The sequence below is a fragment of the Phoxinus phoxinus genome (genome assembly GCF_949152265.1).
Source record: "Phoxinus phoxinus genome assembly, chromosome: 14".
Lineage (NCBI taxonomy): Eukaryota > Metazoa > Chordata > Actinopteri > Cypriniformes > Leuciscidae > Phoxinus > Phoxinus phoxinus.
This window is the reverse complement of record NC_136889.1, coordinates 11,056,466-11,075,111: the sequence shown is the minus strand read 5'-3', so window position 1 is coordinate 11,075,111 and position 18,646 is coordinate 11,056,466. Positions and strand designations below refer to the sequence as shown.

The window sequence follows — 18,646 nt, the reverse complement described above, 5'->3', positions numbered from 1 at the left end:
GTTCTTCTTGATCGGACTTTGGAGACAGCAAAACCGACGCCATAGCATAGTTAAAGTAGTGTTTGCAGCGCCCCAGGAAGCCTCTGGAGCTGGACCTTCGGCGGTTATTAAGAGCTATTACATTTCCAACACATTCTCTAAGTGCTAGACCAATCACAACAGACTGGGGCCGGCTGACCAATCAGCACAGACTGGATTTTTTGGTAGGCAGGTTTTAAAGAAACCAAAACTAAAACAGAATGTTCAGACAGAGGGTGAAAACAGTTGCTGCAACAATTAAATTATAAATATTGAGTTTGTTGAACATCAAATTTTGTAAACGTATTCTAGTAGACCCCATAAACAAAATAATGAACCTGTAAATGAGCAACTTACCCACTCTAATTGCATTTTTCCAACTGAAGTTTAAATAAGAGACAGTATTAAAATATTGCTTATTTAATGGTCTCATACTTGAGCTGTGAAAGTACTGTAGTTGAATGACAGGCTCTTTAGGAGAGTAAGGCCAAATAAAAAGTGACTGCTTCATTTATATGTAAGCTCTAGTATGTTAGACTTTGAGCAAGCAAATACTGTGAAAACACCTTGGGTGTGCGTTATTATATATATATACCGTATACCGTATATATATATAATAGTTTAACGTCCCGAAGGCAATTAGGCTATTCGCTTATACAACGTTTACCACAACTCAAGACATTTTTCAGATGTTTTATTTCAAGACATTTGTCAGGTTTTTGTCCTTAAAACTCTTGTGTGTAGGACTAATTTCTTAAGCATCGCATCCCAAGCTTCCATTTCTAATTCCAAAACATAATTTAAGAGCTGATAACAGAGGCTTGACATGCAGACAGATAGAGATTGATAGATTGCTTGATTGGTCTCAACAAAGTTCTTTGTTACTTCTCGATACTGAGAAATGTCATGTAGTTTTGCAGATGCAAAACTATATTATTGATAAAATTGCAGGGCAGCGCTGACAAGAAGTTTCTGTGTGTGAATGTCTCCGTCTGTGTGTCTGTACTGTATGTGTGTGCATTTATGAGAGAGAGAGTGGAAGAGTGCAAGGTTTTCATAGATAATGGAATGCAATTTCATGAGGAAAACATGGAAATTGTTTTTCCTTTTTATCCTATTTTTTTACTATATTTATTTGCTTGGTCAATGTCTTTGTATGGTTTTTTGGTTAATTTGCTGTTGTAGGCTGTAAGGACCTTTGAAATAACTGAAATCATTTGGTGAAGTGACAAGGAACTGTAATGCGGTCAAGACCTGCGTGGAACTACTTTGTGCATTTAATAGGGAAAAATAGGCACGCCAATCTGAGCTTCAAACAACACTCCTCATATCTTCTGTTAGTTGTTTTTCTGTCTTGTTTTCTCTCCATTATACTATGTGTGTCCATCCATGCCATCTCTCTCCTAACTATCCATTTGTCTCATTCTCCCTTTGCTCTGTCCATCTCTTCAGACTCCAGGTAGTTGTTTTTCAATGCTTTTAGCTGTCAGGCTGTCAGGCCGTTTTCTGCCTCTAAAAAGGCCCTTCCATCTTCCTTTTATGCACTTCTTTCTTTACCCTTTCTCCTGTACGTCTCTCGCTCGCTACACTTCCTTAACTGCACCAAGTGTTTCCTTTTGTTCCCGTAAACTCTTAGTATGGAGTGAAAGACAAAGTGGAAACAGCAAAGAGCAAGCTTTAAGGGAGGGCTTGTAGTACTGAAAGATCCATGAAGGGATCAGTTTAGAAAGCACTTGAACTAAGTTTCTTGTTAGTCTAATAACTAACTAATAACTACGACTTTTGCCTTAATTAAACTCCTAATTACTGCTTATTAATAGTTAGTAAGGTAGTTAAGTTTAGGTATTTGGTAGGATTAAGCAATGTAGAATATGTGCTTTATAAGTACTAATAAACAGCCAATATCCTTGTAATATGCATGCTAATAAGCAACTAGTTAATAGTGAGAATTGGACCCTAAACTAAAGTGTTACCATATTAATAATAATTATTATTATTATAACTACTACTAAATGAAAAATTATAAAATTACAAAATAAAAACAAAAAGAAGAAATATTACTGTTGTATTATTTGACTAAAATTACAGAGCTGCGTTCTCACACTTGTATAGCTCTTCGTAGCTTCACTTGGTAAAATCACAGCCCTTGTGATTTGATAATCGCAAAGTAATTGTGCTGTTTAAGTTGTAGTTTTTTACTTACAGTATATATTTTATATATTTGATTTAAAAAAGGGCTGTTTGTAGCTAGTAAAATTCACCATTTAGCCACTGTGGATGGTGGGCAAAAAAAGTGTATTTCCAAGGAGTATTGAACTTTTTAATAATGCGCACAACAAACTGTTTCACATCAGGACCATTTACATTGAATGAAGCAGTGAAGGCAAAAAAGTGATTAAAAATAATGATAAATGTAGGAATTGGAAAACTTTCTCTAAACCATTTCAATTAAAACAGCAAATAGTTCAGATCTTCAAATCAGACTGTTTGGCATGTACCCCCATAGGGCAGGGTGGATTCACTGTAGGAAGAGTGTATCTGTGAACAGTCTGAGCTTAATTTGGTTTGTTTCTTTTAGTGCTGAGGGCTTTGAGGGGATGTTGAAGGAGACTCTTCAGGAGGTTAAACTGGGTTAAACTGCATCTTTATTTTTCTATCTTTCTTTCCCTCTCTCTCTCTCTTCTTCTTCTTCTTCTCATTACCTCATTCTCTCGTGTCTCATTACCGGATTTCAGTGTTAAGGCATCCTGACAGTTCTGGGGGTTTGTTCCCAGCGCCGTCAGTATCTGGGTGTTTAGGAAGCTATGACGAAGCGCTTTGGCCTCACACCCTGCACTCGCCCCTGAGCGTTATGCGTCTGTCTGCCCTTGGAACACGCTGTCCTCAGCACAGGATGGAGCACAGCTGAGCTTCAGCAGAACAGATAGCTCGAGTAAAACTGAGATTATTCAATAGTTCAAATATTTAAAAAAAGATTAAGTTGGGAATGTTTATTTTCCCTCTAATATTCACCTTCACCTTTATACCATTGCTTTTTGAGTTTACTGGCAATAGTCAAACTGTTGTACATCATTGGACCTTCCCAAAAACATACTGGCCCAATCTAAAAGACACATGGGGTCCGAAAATCTCAGATTAAAGATCTAATTTAAGTGTTTTAAAAACACTAAAACAAAGAATTATTATTATATAAATTAATGAAAATAAGTAAGAAATAAATGTATATAAACAGTACAGTATATATAGTTTGGTGTCAGTACATTTAAAAAAAAAAATTTAATTAATGAAATGAGTTTATAAGCTTATATTTACCAAGGGTGCATTTATATAAAAGTACAGTTCTATTTTGAAATTAAATAAATTCATATATTTAAAAAATTTAATTTATTCCTATATTGGAAACACTGAATATCCAGCAGCCATTACTCCAGTCTTCATCGTCACATGATCCTTCAGAAAACATTCTAATATGCAGCTTTGATGTTTAGGGACCTTTATAATTATTACAAGTTATATATATCTATATCTATATATTATTATTATTTATCTATTTTACACAAACACTTTCACATTGTTAATGTGAAAAATGTGCTTATTTTAAGCTGGTCTTTATTTAATCAGAAAAAAAAACAGTAGCCCGATATTGCTGTACATTTTCCTTTCTTTGAAACATAAAACCTTGTGGATATAAAGGTCTCCAGACATCAGCTGGTGGAGTGTAGAGTGGATTCAAAGAACATGACTCATTGAGAGACATACACATGAGAGGAAACTACACGATTCATCTGCTGAAGAAAATGTGTCAGGGCTCATAGACTCAAAACAATGATCAAAGCGCTCGGAGCCTTGTGGGTCTTTTCCAGTATTTCCTAGAGAGATGGAGAAAAAAGCATCTAAAAATAGAAACAACAAATTCATCATGTGTTTGTTCAAACTATTTACATTTGAGTACGATAAAATTAGAGGAGGAGATGAAAAAGAAACGTTAAGAGGTAGCGTAGCGACAGAAAAAACTTAGCACTATGAGAGAGGGCGGACATTTCTGATAAAGAACAACTCAAAAAAGGCATTTTGACAGAAAACGAAAATAGAGTTTACATTCTAATTACCGTATGCTTTTACATGAATGTTTGACTCGGGTAGATTAACAAAAAATAGCCTAGGTTCAATTTTGGCGAGAGTTATCCTTTAAGGTTGAAAGTGACGTGAAGTATGGTAACCATACTTCATGGTAAAATGAAGTAAAAGTAAATTTGTCCTCTGCCTTTAACCCATCCAAGTTAGTGCACACACATTAGTGAGTAGTGAACACAGACACTGCAAACCGTGGACACACACACCCGGAATAGTGTACAGACATTTCTGCTGTGGCAACCTGGGAGCGACTGGGTTAGGTGCCTTGCCTTTCTAGTATTGAGAATTGAACCTGCAACCTTCGGGTTACCAGTCTGACTCTTTAACCATTTGGCCATGAGTTTAAGCAAATACAAGTCATTTCCAGTCTATGACACAGGCAGTCAAGGCAAACAACACATTATATCTATGCTAATAGCTCAGGTTTAGTAGTGTAGTTGGCTATTAGACTGTCCTTCCAGTCACTCAGTCTGTCATATATTGAATGGTACACACTGCTGGTCCTTCTGTTAGGTCAATGATTATAAATCTCAGAGAAAGAGAGATTAAGCTGATGGTCATTATGCAGATGCCGTTCATGTATGAAATCAGAAACATAGAAACATCATCTGTCACATACAGTATACAGTGTAATTTTTCATGCCATCACTCTCATTATCTATGCCTATGTATATATATATATGTATTTATTTATTTGTATTTATTTTGAGAAACCTGTGCTACATGCATATACAGCATGCACATAAATATGTTTATGAATTCCAGTATTTATTTAGGCCTTGATTTACAGTTGAACACTAATAAACAGTCATCTCTCATGGCACTCTGATTTTATATTAAACATCTCCTAAAATATCACGTTGGGCCTTTGACAGCAAACAGGAGGATAACCTACAGTATGCACAGTGTTTATACTGTGTATCTCTTTTTTGGCCCTCCAATTAATAATTGAAGATTTCATATCTCTCTTTTAATCTGAGGTAAATACTCTGCTCTTTGTATGTAGGCAATGCGATCCAGGCGTTTGGAAATGGGACAGACGTGAGTGTGTGGCAGCCGATGCCCCCAGTACAAACCACCACCTCTATAACAACACCATCCCAGAGGGCCAGGGATCGAGAAAGATCACCTAATGCCATAGAGCCGGCGACACACATCAACCATCTCAACCCGGCTGATAACTCCCTCTACCAGTTCTGTGGTAGCCTGCAGGTCAGTGCAACTATTGCAGACATAGATCTTCAAGTTTCATGTATGTATTGTGGGGTTTGGTGTATGTGCCCCAGGGAATGCAGGGTTGTAAAAAAGACTAGCAGATAATAAATACCTCTGGTGATCTTGAAAATTATGCTTTTATGAAGGGAATATTTCAGTTGTGTATGCTTGATTTGAGAGAGCTATACTACGTTATAGGGGAGACAGATTTGTCACTTCTTACTCCACTGAATATTTGGGGGTAGGTTTATTTTTTAAAGTAAATTTTCAAGTAAAAACCTTAAAGTCTTCCTTACAAAAAAAGCTATTATCAATGAATGGGCATGTTGTCAAAAACGACTAAAACCGCTGTATTATGCATGCTGGGCAAATAGATGGCAATGTCACTTTATAAAGAAACACTGCGCCTTGACTAAACTTTACTAAACTCGTACTATATCATCGTTTTCACAAATTCATAATTTACATGGAGTCAATTGCACTTTGAAACCGTTTTTAAAAGTTTCCATTTTCAGGCCCCAAAAAACAACGCTGTGTAAATGAACAGCCAAAATGCATAAAAAGTTTCCCATTTTAATTGTTAGTTAGATGCTATATCATGTCTCTTCTTCGATAAAACATCGCCCATTAATACTTTCTATTCCATTCCATTTCTATTCTATTTTTTCTATTTATTAACAAAAATACCTTGCTAGCCTAACTAGGACTTGTCACAGCACTTACGCCATTTGTTGGTTTAAATTATTCTATTCTCATTTGTAAGTCGATTTGGATAAAACTCAATTTTGGATGATTCAATATAACTAAATGTCTCGGCAAAATGTAAAGAGTAAAACAACTATGAATGAAACACAAAATTATTCATTAAACAGCAAAAATGTAAGGTTAATTGCAGAAATTGTCGACAACATAGGTTCAATTAAAGTTTAAAACATGACAAAACATATGGTTGACTCTTTGCCAGCTATAAACGAAATGTTATGATATTCACAGTCCACATAACTTTCACAAAAAAAATCTAATTTAAGAGGGTTTTGAACTAGATGTTTGAAGTCAGCAACATTTGCGTAATTGGACTTTTGACTGATAATCTTATAAGTTCAGCATTTCTGTAGCTCAAACAGTAGAGCTTGATGTTAACAACACCAAGGTCATAGGAACGATTCCCAGGGAATGCATGAACTGATTAAAATGTATATATTAAATGCAATGCAAGTCGCTGTTAAAGGGTCTGCAAAATGCTTAGATGGGACACATACAATTTACAATGACTGTCAGAGCTGGCCATATACGGCATTTGTCTTTTAATTAGAGACAATGCAAATATATAATCACAGACATTAGGGCGAACACACACTCACACCCATACACTCCAACAGAGAGCAGCACAGCAGCAGGAGAAAGTGAAGTTAATGAGTTTACATGTTTCTGTATTAGCCTCGCTGCTAAACGTAGTCCTCTGAGGGGGAGCAGCTGTCAATGTGAAAATGAGGAGAAGAACAGATACCGGGAGTGCAGACTCATGGGATATGTCTGTCAGTCTTTCTTCGTCAGTTACAAATGATCGCAGCACACTCAGCTGACCTCCAGGAAAACTAGCGAGACGACTCCAGCATGCAAATGCCATGTTAACGTGGCCTTTGCTGCATAATCAAACTGCGTCTCTCTCACTCTCGTTCAGGACTGAGATGTTTACAGCCAGCTGTACTGCTTGCGTCCCCCTTTAGTTATATGGTAGAAAGGGTTTTTGCCTTTGCGTGTTTTCGTGTGGGTAAAATGACAGAGCCAGATGTGCATTACCTCCCTCAAAACAAAGAGACATATGGTAACACCTCGTCTTGTGTAAAAGTGTCAAAATGCAAGTATTGAACACATTTGCTAAGTTACTAAATGCTCTGCTTTAGCCGTACAAAACAGATCTCTTGGTTCAGTGTGAACTCATGTTCTAAATATACAATTAAAGTGAGAAACTCTCTGCTTAGTATGCTGTCAAGTGATTCAGTGAGATTAAGGGCCAATTTCATGAGTTTTGTTCTATTTTTCATTTTCTTCCTTTTTTGGACTATTAGAGTGACATATCTTGCACTTCGGGAGCGTTTTTGCTTCAGTGTAATTAAAACAGCACTTGATGTGTTCAGAGAACAATTATCCAACTTTTTTTTCTGCCTGAGAATTATACTTGTTTTTTGTTGGTTTATTTCTTCAATTTTGAAAATGTTTTAAGGGTGCTAGGACCGCTCTGGGAGAAATTAATCATTAATATTAAACCTCAAGTCCTCTTTTTGCTGGTCCGTAAACGCGGTTGTTTATAATGTTTCATGCTGGTCGAGGCATTGCTTTATCATGCTGGGTTCTGGCTTAGATTCAAGTCGGCTTCTTTCAGGAGGATACCGAACCGCCAACACACACGAATCCATTCATTATACTGTCACCAGCTCTCCTATATCACCACCGCTTCTCACTTCCTTAGACACACATACCTATGCTCAACAAGAACACACACATAAGGATGTGAAATCCATACTTAATTGTATGCTGTTGGAGGGGTTACATTTAAAATGCTCAAATTGGATTATTGTTTGTGAGAAATGCCCTCAAATGAGAACCTTGCAGTACCTACCGGCTATGATTAGTATTTATATCAACTTGCATGCGCATTTACTTGTCTATGGTTATTGACACTGTATCTGAGGACAGAATCACAATAGCATAATAAAGCACATTACTATACTAATACAATGCAATTAACAGCTATAAAATTGCAGCTATAAGTTTTTTGTTAATGATTTTCTGGTGTGGATCATTCTGGAGCATTATAAGACAACATGGAATGTTGTTTGGCAAGGATTTTCTTGGTCCAAGATGTTATTACCGGTATTTTATTTCGATCAGATGTATTTAATAGAGCTTTATTTTTCCTTTCTAGGCTCAGAAGCAGAAGACAAACAACACAATAGATGTGTTATGTGTGGTAAGTAGCCTATGCTTCTTTTTATGCACATCTCAAACCAGACATACATCTGATATATGTCAAGTGCTATTGAAAGGGTGAATAATAATGAATGAAAACAAAGATAAAGCAGTAATTATCTCCTGTCACATTAGCCCAGTTCTGCTGAACTTTGACCCGGCACTAGAGGGCCCTTCCCGCCCGGTATGCACATGATCTTTGCGGTGGGCGATGGCAAAATGTGAACGTTGCTTATCTTCTGCCTTTTAAAGTTCACTAAATGTCACTGTACATAATAAAAGCAACATTATATGCTAGAATGACATTTAGTGTTGCAACGGCAGGTCCAACCAGCCCCTAAAAATGAGGACCTCTTTTCAGCGAATAATTTCATTGCAGAATCAAAGAGCTTTTTAATCTCTTAGACATCTGAACCCATGTTAGGTATAACTCAGACAGAATGGCATTTTTATTTTTGAAAGAATTTGAAGTGTTTTTTGATCACTATTTTTTTATTTTTGCTGTTATGTTGGACGCTTGTATAGTGTTTCAAGACAGGCGCATTACGGTGTATTAAAAGCCTTGAAAAGCCAAGCACATATGCGTACAATTTCTGATAGAAGAGTTCAAGGTAAAACATCATAATGGAAAAATGCATTTGCATTTGTGACTTATCTAACTACCTCTTGGCTGTTAAGAATAACTGCTTATCCGCTTTCTCACATGTTTACTGTTATGTTCCTCCAAGGACCCACAGATCGATGACCCCAGCTCCTCCAATGCCATCTCCAGGAATTCGTCCACTCGGCAGGTGTCTTTATCAGCCCTTAGCTCTCTGCTGCTCCTATTGGCTACCTCTTTGCACTGCATCTTCATCGCGGCGATGTTGTAGCCACCCAAGAACATAAAACACGGACAGTCACAGTTTGTACAAAGTCGATCGCTGTTCCTGGTCAATCTGTTGTACTCAGTTCTCTCTCTCTTTCTCTCTCTTAGGCCATCCCATCCTCTCTTTCTCTCGCTGTTCTGTTTTTTAAGAGCTTTTGTTGATGTTGTTGATGCAATGAAACTAAGTGGTCTTGGTGTACTCGAGTTTCTGTCTCTTCCCTCCTGATTTTGCGTTGGAAGATGAAACGTGAAAGAAATGCAAGAGGGCCTCGGATTCATTGCAGCATTCCCATGTGATGTTGTGCCGTCTACGCAACCGCTGGTGTTTCGAGGGCCAGAAATCACAAGGACTCCTGTCACAGCAGTAGAGATTAATCTTATCTGTGCGTATGTGTACTTAAAGATGCAGTGTGCACCATCCATTGCTCACTGGTACACACAAAAACAGCAAAAGTGAGAACAAGACACTATAGCGATGTGGTCACTGTTTATTACAGAAATTGTCTTCTGTCTATCTTTTATTTTGGTTGATGTTTTGCTGAAAATTAGATTCTCACAAATTGTGCTTGTCCTCTGTAGTTTTTCTATAGCATCATTGGCCCGTCTGTAGGTCAAACATATCAACAACAAAAAAACATTTGCAAAACATCTAGTCACAGAAAGTGAAAGGTGGGTTTAGAGGGGAGTTTAAATATCAAGAATTTCCAGCCCAAGCTTAACTGAATGACCAAAAGGACAGTAGCTTGTCTGATAAGACATGAAGGAGCCTATTTGTGTGTGTGGCTGCACGTGTGAATGCGTAACGCTGTTTGTTTGTCTTTGTTTGAACATGAGGATGAGGTCACAGGTTGACTGGATGGATATGTCAATAGAACTGGGGTTTGATAACTCCTACTGTATGCCACAGTTTACAGCGAAAACATGGAGTTAGGCTAGAAAGCTATTGATTACTTCTATTTCTAAGGTTCTATTTGAATTGCATATACAAGTATCTGTAAATTGCACATGACCACTCACCAGGCTAAACCAACCGCCATCCGCGTATCTATCAAGTGTATATTGCCTTTCTGATGTTGCTTTGACAGGGATTTTCATACTTCGGCCCAAACTAAACATGCAAACTAGTCATGTATGTATTATATACTGTAGCCAGTTTTTTGTACTGTATGTCTATACAAAAGTTACTGAAAGAGTCAGTATCAGTGATCCTGCACCATAATTTCTTCAAATCAGTGAGAATTTTATGTCAGTATGAGGCATGTGCAGTTAAACCACCTCAGCGGTACACGCTAAAAGAGTCTATGACATGCTGCTTTGGTTCATGTGGCATTTTGAACAAAAAAATATATAATGTATTGTTGTACTTCATGTTATTTACAGAACATTTTAAGTGCTACATTAAAATAAACACACAAACATATATATACTTCAACATGAACTATGTTTATAAAGCCTGCTATATTTGAATTGGGATCTGGTTGTACAATGTATTATCATATTGGATGAGGATTTATTGTTTTTCTCAGTAACTATATATACACTATATATTTTTGTTTAGAGATAACGGTACAAATTGAAGACTTACATCTATTATTATTGCTGTCCAGTAGTATCTCAAATGAAGGAAATGTAAAACAGGCATTTATTTACTATACTGTAACACTATGCTATTGTTTTATGGTAAGCCAAAAAGAAAAAGGGAAAGAAACTCTTATTTTTGTATCTTTTTGCATTATGGGTTTATTTATTGTAATGTTGTCTTTTCTGCTGGTAAGCAGTACAGGAACTTTAAAAGTATGAACATTAAAAAACCAAGCATGAGAGATGGAAATGCAATAAAGGCTATTGGTATTATGGATTCTACGCAGGCATTCTGCGGTGGGCTGGTGTTTCTGGCTTTGAACGCAACACAAAGTTGCTGTATGCTTCAGATGGGAGCAGGAAAGTGAGAATCCCACATTGTAAAATCTATATTTCTCTATATTCACATCTTACTGCTCCACAGCATTTAAAATGCAAATTCAAGACTCCTCCACAATCTGTCACATTTCTTCTTAGCTTGTGAAAATGTAAAAAGTATTCTATGAAAACGATTAAAAATGTTGACACATTCACCTTTGTTGTTGTCTCTTCTTGTGATGAGTGTTTCATTTTTGTTTTGTTTTTTATGTGCAGGATGTAAACGAATAATTTAGCCTAAATATAGCCAAGGCAATAGTTTTGTTCACAAAAGGAGACAACAATATGTCAGTGAAAGCTGCTTTGAGGGCTACATAATAAATCAAAATAAAAAGCCATTGTGGCTTTGTGCAATAACCATATGATAAAACGCAGAGATTGAATTAATTCAATGAATAGTCTGTTGCGCTGTGTTTCTGAGTGAACCGCGGCACTGTGTTCATTTACATGCGTTCAGCTTATGTTGCGGTTTCAGAGTGACTCGGTTCACAGTGAATGCTGCAAACTTATAATGTACATTTGAGAACGCAATGTTCCAAGGTCACTATATTTTTACATTTGCATCATTTTCAGTTTTGTTTTGTGGACAGAAATATTCAGCATTTTACCAGATTTGGGACAAGAAAGTTTTGTAAACCTGTTGTCAAATACACACAAAGACTGCAAGGTCTCCCTAGAGCTCAAGGGTTTACAATTTCAGACATTGAAACATACATATATTTGTATTGTAACTTTACTGTTGTAGTGTAAAATAAAGTTACTAGTATAATGATAAAATATACATGTTTGTATTTTACAGAACAACTGTGTTTGGCTATTACATGTATTAGCCTACATGTATCCTCATTTTTATAATTACAATACAAAGACAATTTATTTATTACTTTTTTTACTCTATTCAATTTGATTACTGAAAGAGGTCTTAGTTGGTTCTTATAAAGACTGAATACAAGTGTTTTCACTCTTAAAAAGCAACTCCATTGGCTCCATTTTTAGTTCATATCCCAGACCGTAATTGCAGCCCAGGCTCATAAGAAAAAACGTAAGTGGCAACATTTTTTTTTTTTTGGCAAAATGGAAAATACGCTGAGTCGTGCACGTTTCACGACAGTTTCAAAGTGAAATGTCCAGTGAGTGGCACTAAAAGCGTGTTTGTTTGTTTTTGCGGAACAGAAGAACTTGAATATGGCACCGTTTTATTACGTTGGAGTTGATAGGTATCACCCATAGACTGTATATAAACTGGACACAGCGACCCCATAGGTTTCAACGGAGAAAAGTGAAGTAAATTAGAAGCTGACGGCTGGGCGAACTGCAGGCTCAAACTGAGCTTGACGGCGTAGATGTGACGTGAGCAACCTTTCTGACAGTTGTAAGTCTTCTAGTTGCTGTGCCGAGAGAAATCTGAATCATTCCCTTCCGAATCTCGCAGAGACGGAGAGCGTGAGTATTAGCTGTCCATGAGCTAGCAGCAGGATCAACTTTATCACTCTCTATGGGCTTCTCCCTTGACTTTATCGGACTTTATGCCTCCACGTCCCCCCGATTGCTTGCGAGCTTCTCCGCCGGTCTATACGGTAATTTCTCAACTGTGCGACAGAGAGTCGAGTGGTTATGACGCAATCGTTAGCCTATTTTTACAAAAACTGCTTCTACGGGGCCATAATGTAAGATACAATGTAATGGAGCCTTTTATACATTGTCATGTTTCTTTAGAAATAAATAATGGACAAATGAAGTCTTTAAACGCCTCAGATGTAAAGTTATTCGCTGTCAAAGTGACGCCAAAATGAATGGGAGTCAATGGAATGCTAACAGCAGATGATGGTCTGCTACAATGGCGGCTCCCGGGGAAGCTTCAGTTTCCGGCTGATGGATTACTCCCTTGGTATCACCGCAGTTCTGAATTGAAATGTCCGGTGAGTGGCGCTAAAAGCTTAATGCATGCTCCATTTTAATATAACACACACCTACACTAAACCCTAAACCTACCCGATAGTGTTTGAACGCTTGTCTTTGAGCTCTTTTCAATTCTGCACCAGCTGAGCTATCAAGCAAGCTTAGTTCGCTAAAACCGAACATACAGTATCTCACAAAAGTGAGTACACCCCTCACATTTCAGCAAACATTTTAGTATATCTTCTCAAGGGACAATACTATAGAAATTAAACTTGGATATATTTTAGAGTAATGTGCTGCTTGTATAGCAGTAGCCTATATATTTACTGTCCTCACATAACTCAACATACAGCTGTTATTGTCAAAATAGCTAGCAACAAAAGTGAGTACACACCCTAAGTGAACATGTCAAAACTGTGTTCAAAGTGTCAATATTTTGTGTGATTACTATTGTTCTCTAGCACTGCCTCAATCCTCCTGCGCATGGAATTCACTAGAGCTGGTTGTTGCTGGGATCCTCTTCCACTCCTCCATAATGACATCATGGAGCTGCTGGCTGTTAGACACATGGCGCTTCTCCACCTTCCGCTTGAGGACGCCCCACAGGTGCTCAATAAGTTTCAGGTCTAGAGACATACTTGGCCACTCCATCACCTTCAGCTTCCCCAGCAAGGCAGTTGTCATCTTGGCGGTGTGTTTGGGGTCGTAATCATGCCGTTCGGCTCATGTTCTGCTTCAGAATGTCACAGTACATGTTGGAATCCATGTTTCCCTCAATGAAGCTCAGCTCCCCAGTACCAGCAGCACTCATGCAGCCCCAGATCATGATGCTACCACCACACTGACTACTCTAAAATATATCCAAGTTTCATTTCTATAGTATTGTCCCTTGAGTAGATTTACTAAAATGTGAGGGGTGTACTCACTTTTGTGAGATACTGTATATGGAACTGGTTGGTTTCATGATAAGAAACTCCAAAGTATGCTTACAAATCATGCACTATGGTAAAAAAAACTAAGAAAAACATGGTGTTTTGAGGTAATAACATAATTATGTAAGGAGCATTGTGAGTCTGTGTTGCACAAGGTAGTTGTTTGTTTGGCCAAATCGTGCAGCCCCTCTCCTTATCTGCACTTGTGACCAAACTGCCGAATCAGCACTAACATGCTGTGTCCTCCTCTCTACGGTAGTGTAGTATAAAAAGAGCCGAGTGAAGAGCTCAGGTAGGCTGCCTCTCTCGTGCTTGACTCGACCCAAGAGGACAATGCAGAGGCTCGCTTCATACGTTTTCTTTATTGTCTGTTGTGGTCTGGCGTTATCCCGTAAGTACTAGCAATGTAATACTAACAATACGGTTTTTAAAATGCAGAGGTCATCTAATGAATACCTCTGGGGAAAGAGAATTAATTTAGACTGCTTTCATTATTTCATCTCATTTTTGCCTTTGCACATCTGCTCTTTAATCAACTACTGTAGTATCATGGGTCAACCAGTGTGGGTTCACGATGTTTGAAAGTTTTTAATGCATTAAGTTTTCAAAACATTTTATTACATGAACAACAGAGCCGAAAACAGACCAAAAATGTTTGAGGGAAAAGGTCATCACATTCCCACAGCTGACCAACAGCAGCTGGGCGAAGCTCCACCCGAATGAATCCATGGATATGTCTGCAGTCACCGTGTGTTTGAGATTCTACTCTGACCAAACGACCGGCATCCCATCTCTGTTTTCTCTGGCCACGCCATCCCTCCCTCAAGACTTTACTTTATCTTGGTCAGCTGACCTCAAACAATACCAGATGTTTATTCATAACACCCCTGTTCAATTCAAAGGGTTGACATTCAATTTAAATCAGTGGAACTCGGTGTGTGCGACCTGGGATGCCATCAGTGGTCTTGCACAGGTGTTTGTGAATGAAGTAGCCAGCATTAGGAAGCTGGCGGGCCCTAAGGAAGCTTTTAAAGGAGCGCCTGTCATAACACTCGGCCAGTATCAGACCCAATATGATGGAGGGTTCCAGCAATCCAATGTCTTCACAGGTTTTATATCAGATGTGCACGTGCACAAACAAGTCCTTACCACACGTCAGATTAAGACCTACATAGGGGCAAAGACCAAATACAAACTTGGTGATTACATTAACTGGCACAATCTGAAATTCACCATTGCTGGGTCTGCACAAGTGGAAGAAAAGCAGCAAGTAACCTTCTATACCAAAGAAGAGCAGATATAGTACGCAGCTGTGCTGCAATATCATTGTAATGTCATGAGAAGTGAATAAACATCTTGACAGTGAACTCTGTGCTGGCATTTTAATATTGACCAAATAAGAGCATGTCTACCAGACTTGGATTATAGTTTCATATTTTGGTACAGTTTAATGATGAGCTTGAGTAAAGTTGACACAATAGCCTTGAGTTTTAACGTATTCCCACTTTTTTTGGTTTACTTTTTTTGTACTCTCAAAAAAATCATTATTGTGTTGAACTTAACTTCCCTAATTTGTTAACCTGCATTTTTCTTTTTTTACTTATTTTTTTACTTACAAACAAACAAGTACAGGTGCAAACCTCTGAAAACAAGTGTTGTTATTGTTAACTAACATTACTAATTACTATTGAAAATCTTTAAAAAATAAAATAAAATAAATCTTGCATTGGAAAGCAACTAATTAAATAAGTTAAAGTACTAACATTACTAAAACAAAAACTGGAATCAAAATAAGTTAAAGCTATACAGTATGTCATATAAAATACCTAATAAAAATGACAAAAGCACATAACAAAACTATTAAAACTCAAACTGAAATTAAACTGAAAACTGAACATATAAAAATAAAAAATAAATGAAAATATTAATAAATACTATAAATATTACAAAATTAACACTTCTTAACGCATACAAACAAATAATTACCTTGAGACTGGAGAAAATGCACTGGTTTGCGGAGTCCACATTACAAATGACCTCTTTAAACGTCCATTAGCATGTCTCAAGGAAAGGGGAAAAAAAATACAGGAAAATACAGGAAATGAAAAAGCAGTCAAATTAAATTACATTTTTGGGTCAAATTTAAAGGTGCATTTAATAGGCTTTATATCGAACGTCACATAAATGAACAAATAAAGAGGTCTCATTGCATCTGCGTGTCAGAGAAAGTGTTACCAGCTGTACGAACTACGAACTAACAGCAATATCTGTGGACTTTTAAGGTGATCAGCTACCCTATAACAAATGATTTTTATGCTTGGCATGTTATTAAGTTGTAATGACCGAATGTTAGTGTGAAGAAGAAGAAAAAAACTCTCATTTTGTGAGTATATCAATATGTCAAATATCAATATGTGATGGACATTGGTTATGCTCATCTTTGTTCGCTCCTTTGAAGGCCTCTTGAGTAAAACGTCTCTATATTTAACAAAGCACATGCAAAAGATCAGGGGTCATATCCACAAAACATCTTAAGGCTAAAAGTAGCTCCTAACTTGCCGATTCTCCACTGTTTCTCCACTGTTATTTAGATTTACTGATGATATGAAAATTAAGCTCTTGAAACTTCCAACTAATCAACAAATGTGGCTCCTCACAGACATGCACAAATTAGATCATATACAAATAATTTTTGTGTGCTCAGTTTATGGGCTGTAATATGTATATATGGAATAATACTATTACATTAGCATGGAGAGAACTGGCAGCTTGGCTTATATTGGCTCATGCTGTGTGGTGTCAGGGGCCAGGCTCCGGAGCCTCAGGCATGTGGGGTCCTCACACACATTGGCAGGGGAGAACAGCTATCTTTAACATGGCAGCATCCATAAACGTCCAATAATGAACAGCCACCTCATGCAAGTCTGATCAGTGTCTTGAGGCAAAGTTTGAGACTCGAAATGCAAGGGACAATATGTATGCGGAAGATTGCTGCGTTTCTTTGATATGCAGTGAATTGTTTGTTTAGAGAGGTCTGATATGGTTGAGTGTGCAGGTCCCAGCACTCAACCAGAAGAGTTCGCTGAAGATCCTAAAGGACTAAAGTGAAACTTTTGGTAGGCAATGTAAACATTCCCTTTAAAGGGACTGTAAAAGATGCAAGCCGTTCTAGAGACTTGCACCAGATTTAACAATTGATTAAAACACCCCCCCTCTTTCTACAGCTCAACTGCCTTGGCGTAACCATGGTATTTTATCTGTCAATCAGAAGCTGGACATCTGTTTTCAACTGCTTTGATTCCTCCGGCGCGAAAAAGCTTTACCGATATCCACACTCGTCTTCTTTTGGCCTCTTCATGCCCCCTCTGTCTTCCCATGTAGCACATTTTGCATGCTCCAAACTCATGAAAACTGCTCCAAGTTCGTAGAGTGCAACAACCGGGTTCTGTAAATAAAAATATATATTTAAAAAAAATTTTTAACAATAACTTACTTATAAACCTTTAAAGATAGACCTACTTTCGAGCTAAGAGGTTGTTAATCTATGATAAATGCTTTTGCTGAAATATATGACCGCATAATTTTTTTAAAGAATCGCATTCCAACAGCAGAATTCCTTGCGAAAAAATACATTAGCATACCCATAATTCTGGAGAGAACTCTCCACCAATCAGAGAGTTGTGCCAAGCAAATAGAGTGCAACAGCGCCCACTTTTTCAGAGGCGTTGGTTCCGGAAGTATTTTTTCCATTTATTTCTCCAATAGGAATTTCAAAAAAGTTTTTGTTAAAGCGTTATAAGCCATGAACCAAACCAATCAGCTATGAGGTGGATCATAACGTTACAAACTGTGATTGGAAGCAAACTAGTATTTAAAAATCGGACAAAAATATAAAGGTACAAAACTGTACTTTAACAGCTTTAGTGAGGGAAATAACTACAATCTCATGAAGCATTGAGAACAGCATAATCAAATTAAAACTAATGAAGATTTTTTTTATTTTTTTATAAAATGTCTATGACAGTCGTCGCAATAAGCGGATACTTGATACAAACGGTGAAGCACTGCTGATACTGGGGGAATATCGCACGGCTGGAAAAGACTCTCAGCCAATATAAATTATATATAAATGATGAAACGAAAATATTGAAACATTTAAAATAGTTTGAGAGAGTAGGGAGACTCGATTACGTCATTCACAGTGCTTCACGGGAGTGGGCGGAGCTAAAGAGATATTTTGGTGCATTTTGCTTGTTCTCTGATTGGTGGAATTTTATGTACAGAAAATATTATAATATATATATATATATATATATATATAAATTAGTATATTCCACGAATTCCGCTGTTAAACACGATTATTTTAAAACTAAGTTGAAATAACGCAATGCTATCGATTAACAACCTCACTCACAGTAAGGCTGTCAAGGTTTATAAGTTATTGTTAACTCTTTCCCTGCCATTGACGGAATTTTCCGTCATTTATGCAGTAGGCTGTTCCTGCACAAACGGAGGCTGCAGTTTCAGGACTGCAGTTTCAGGGCTGCAGTTTCAGGGCTGCAGTTTCAGGACCTTAGTTTTTTTGTGACAGCGTCACCTGCAGAGCTGGATGATATAGCTGCGGCTGCAGTTTCAGGACCCAGGTGGTTTA

At 37.5% G+C, this 18,646-nt stretch overlaps 2 protein-coding genes across 7 annotated transcripts in view; both read left to right on the top strand.

The window, feature by feature from the left end:
* The window catches only part of gfra1a (gdnf family receptor alpha 1a), an 85,125-nt gene extending 73,807 nt beyond the window's left edge, over positions 1 to 11,318 (top strand). For all 6 annotated transcript variants that reach the window (XM_079636187.1, XM_079636185.1, XM_079636188.1 and 3 more), the window contains 3 exons: positions 5,159 to 5,364; positions 8,294 to 8,338; positions 9,066 to 11,318. In XM_079636187.1, the coding sequence (XP_079492313.1) occupies positions 5,159 to 5,364; positions 8,294 to 8,338; positions 9,066 to 9,209 (395 nt within the window). In that variant the 3' untranslated portion in view covers positions 9,210 to 11,318. The remainder of the gene's footprint in view (positions 1 to 5,158; positions 5,365 to 8,293; positions 8,339 to 9,065) is intronic.
* Positions 11,319 to 14,247: 2,929 nt separating this feature from the next.
* apcs (amyloid P component, serum) lies at positions 14,248 to 15,350 on the top strand. Its single transcript, XM_079635345.1, has 2 exons — positions 14,248 to 14,386; positions 14,628 to 15,350. The coding sequence occupies exons 1-2, from the start codon at positions 14,329 to 14,331 to the stop codon at positions 15,296 to 15,298; spliced, it is 729 nt and encodes a 242-aa protein (XP_079491471.1). The 5' UTR covers positions 14,248 to 14,328; the 3' UTR covers positions 15,299 to 15,350.
* The last annotated feature ends 3,296 nt before the right edge of the window (positions 15,351 to 18,646 follow it).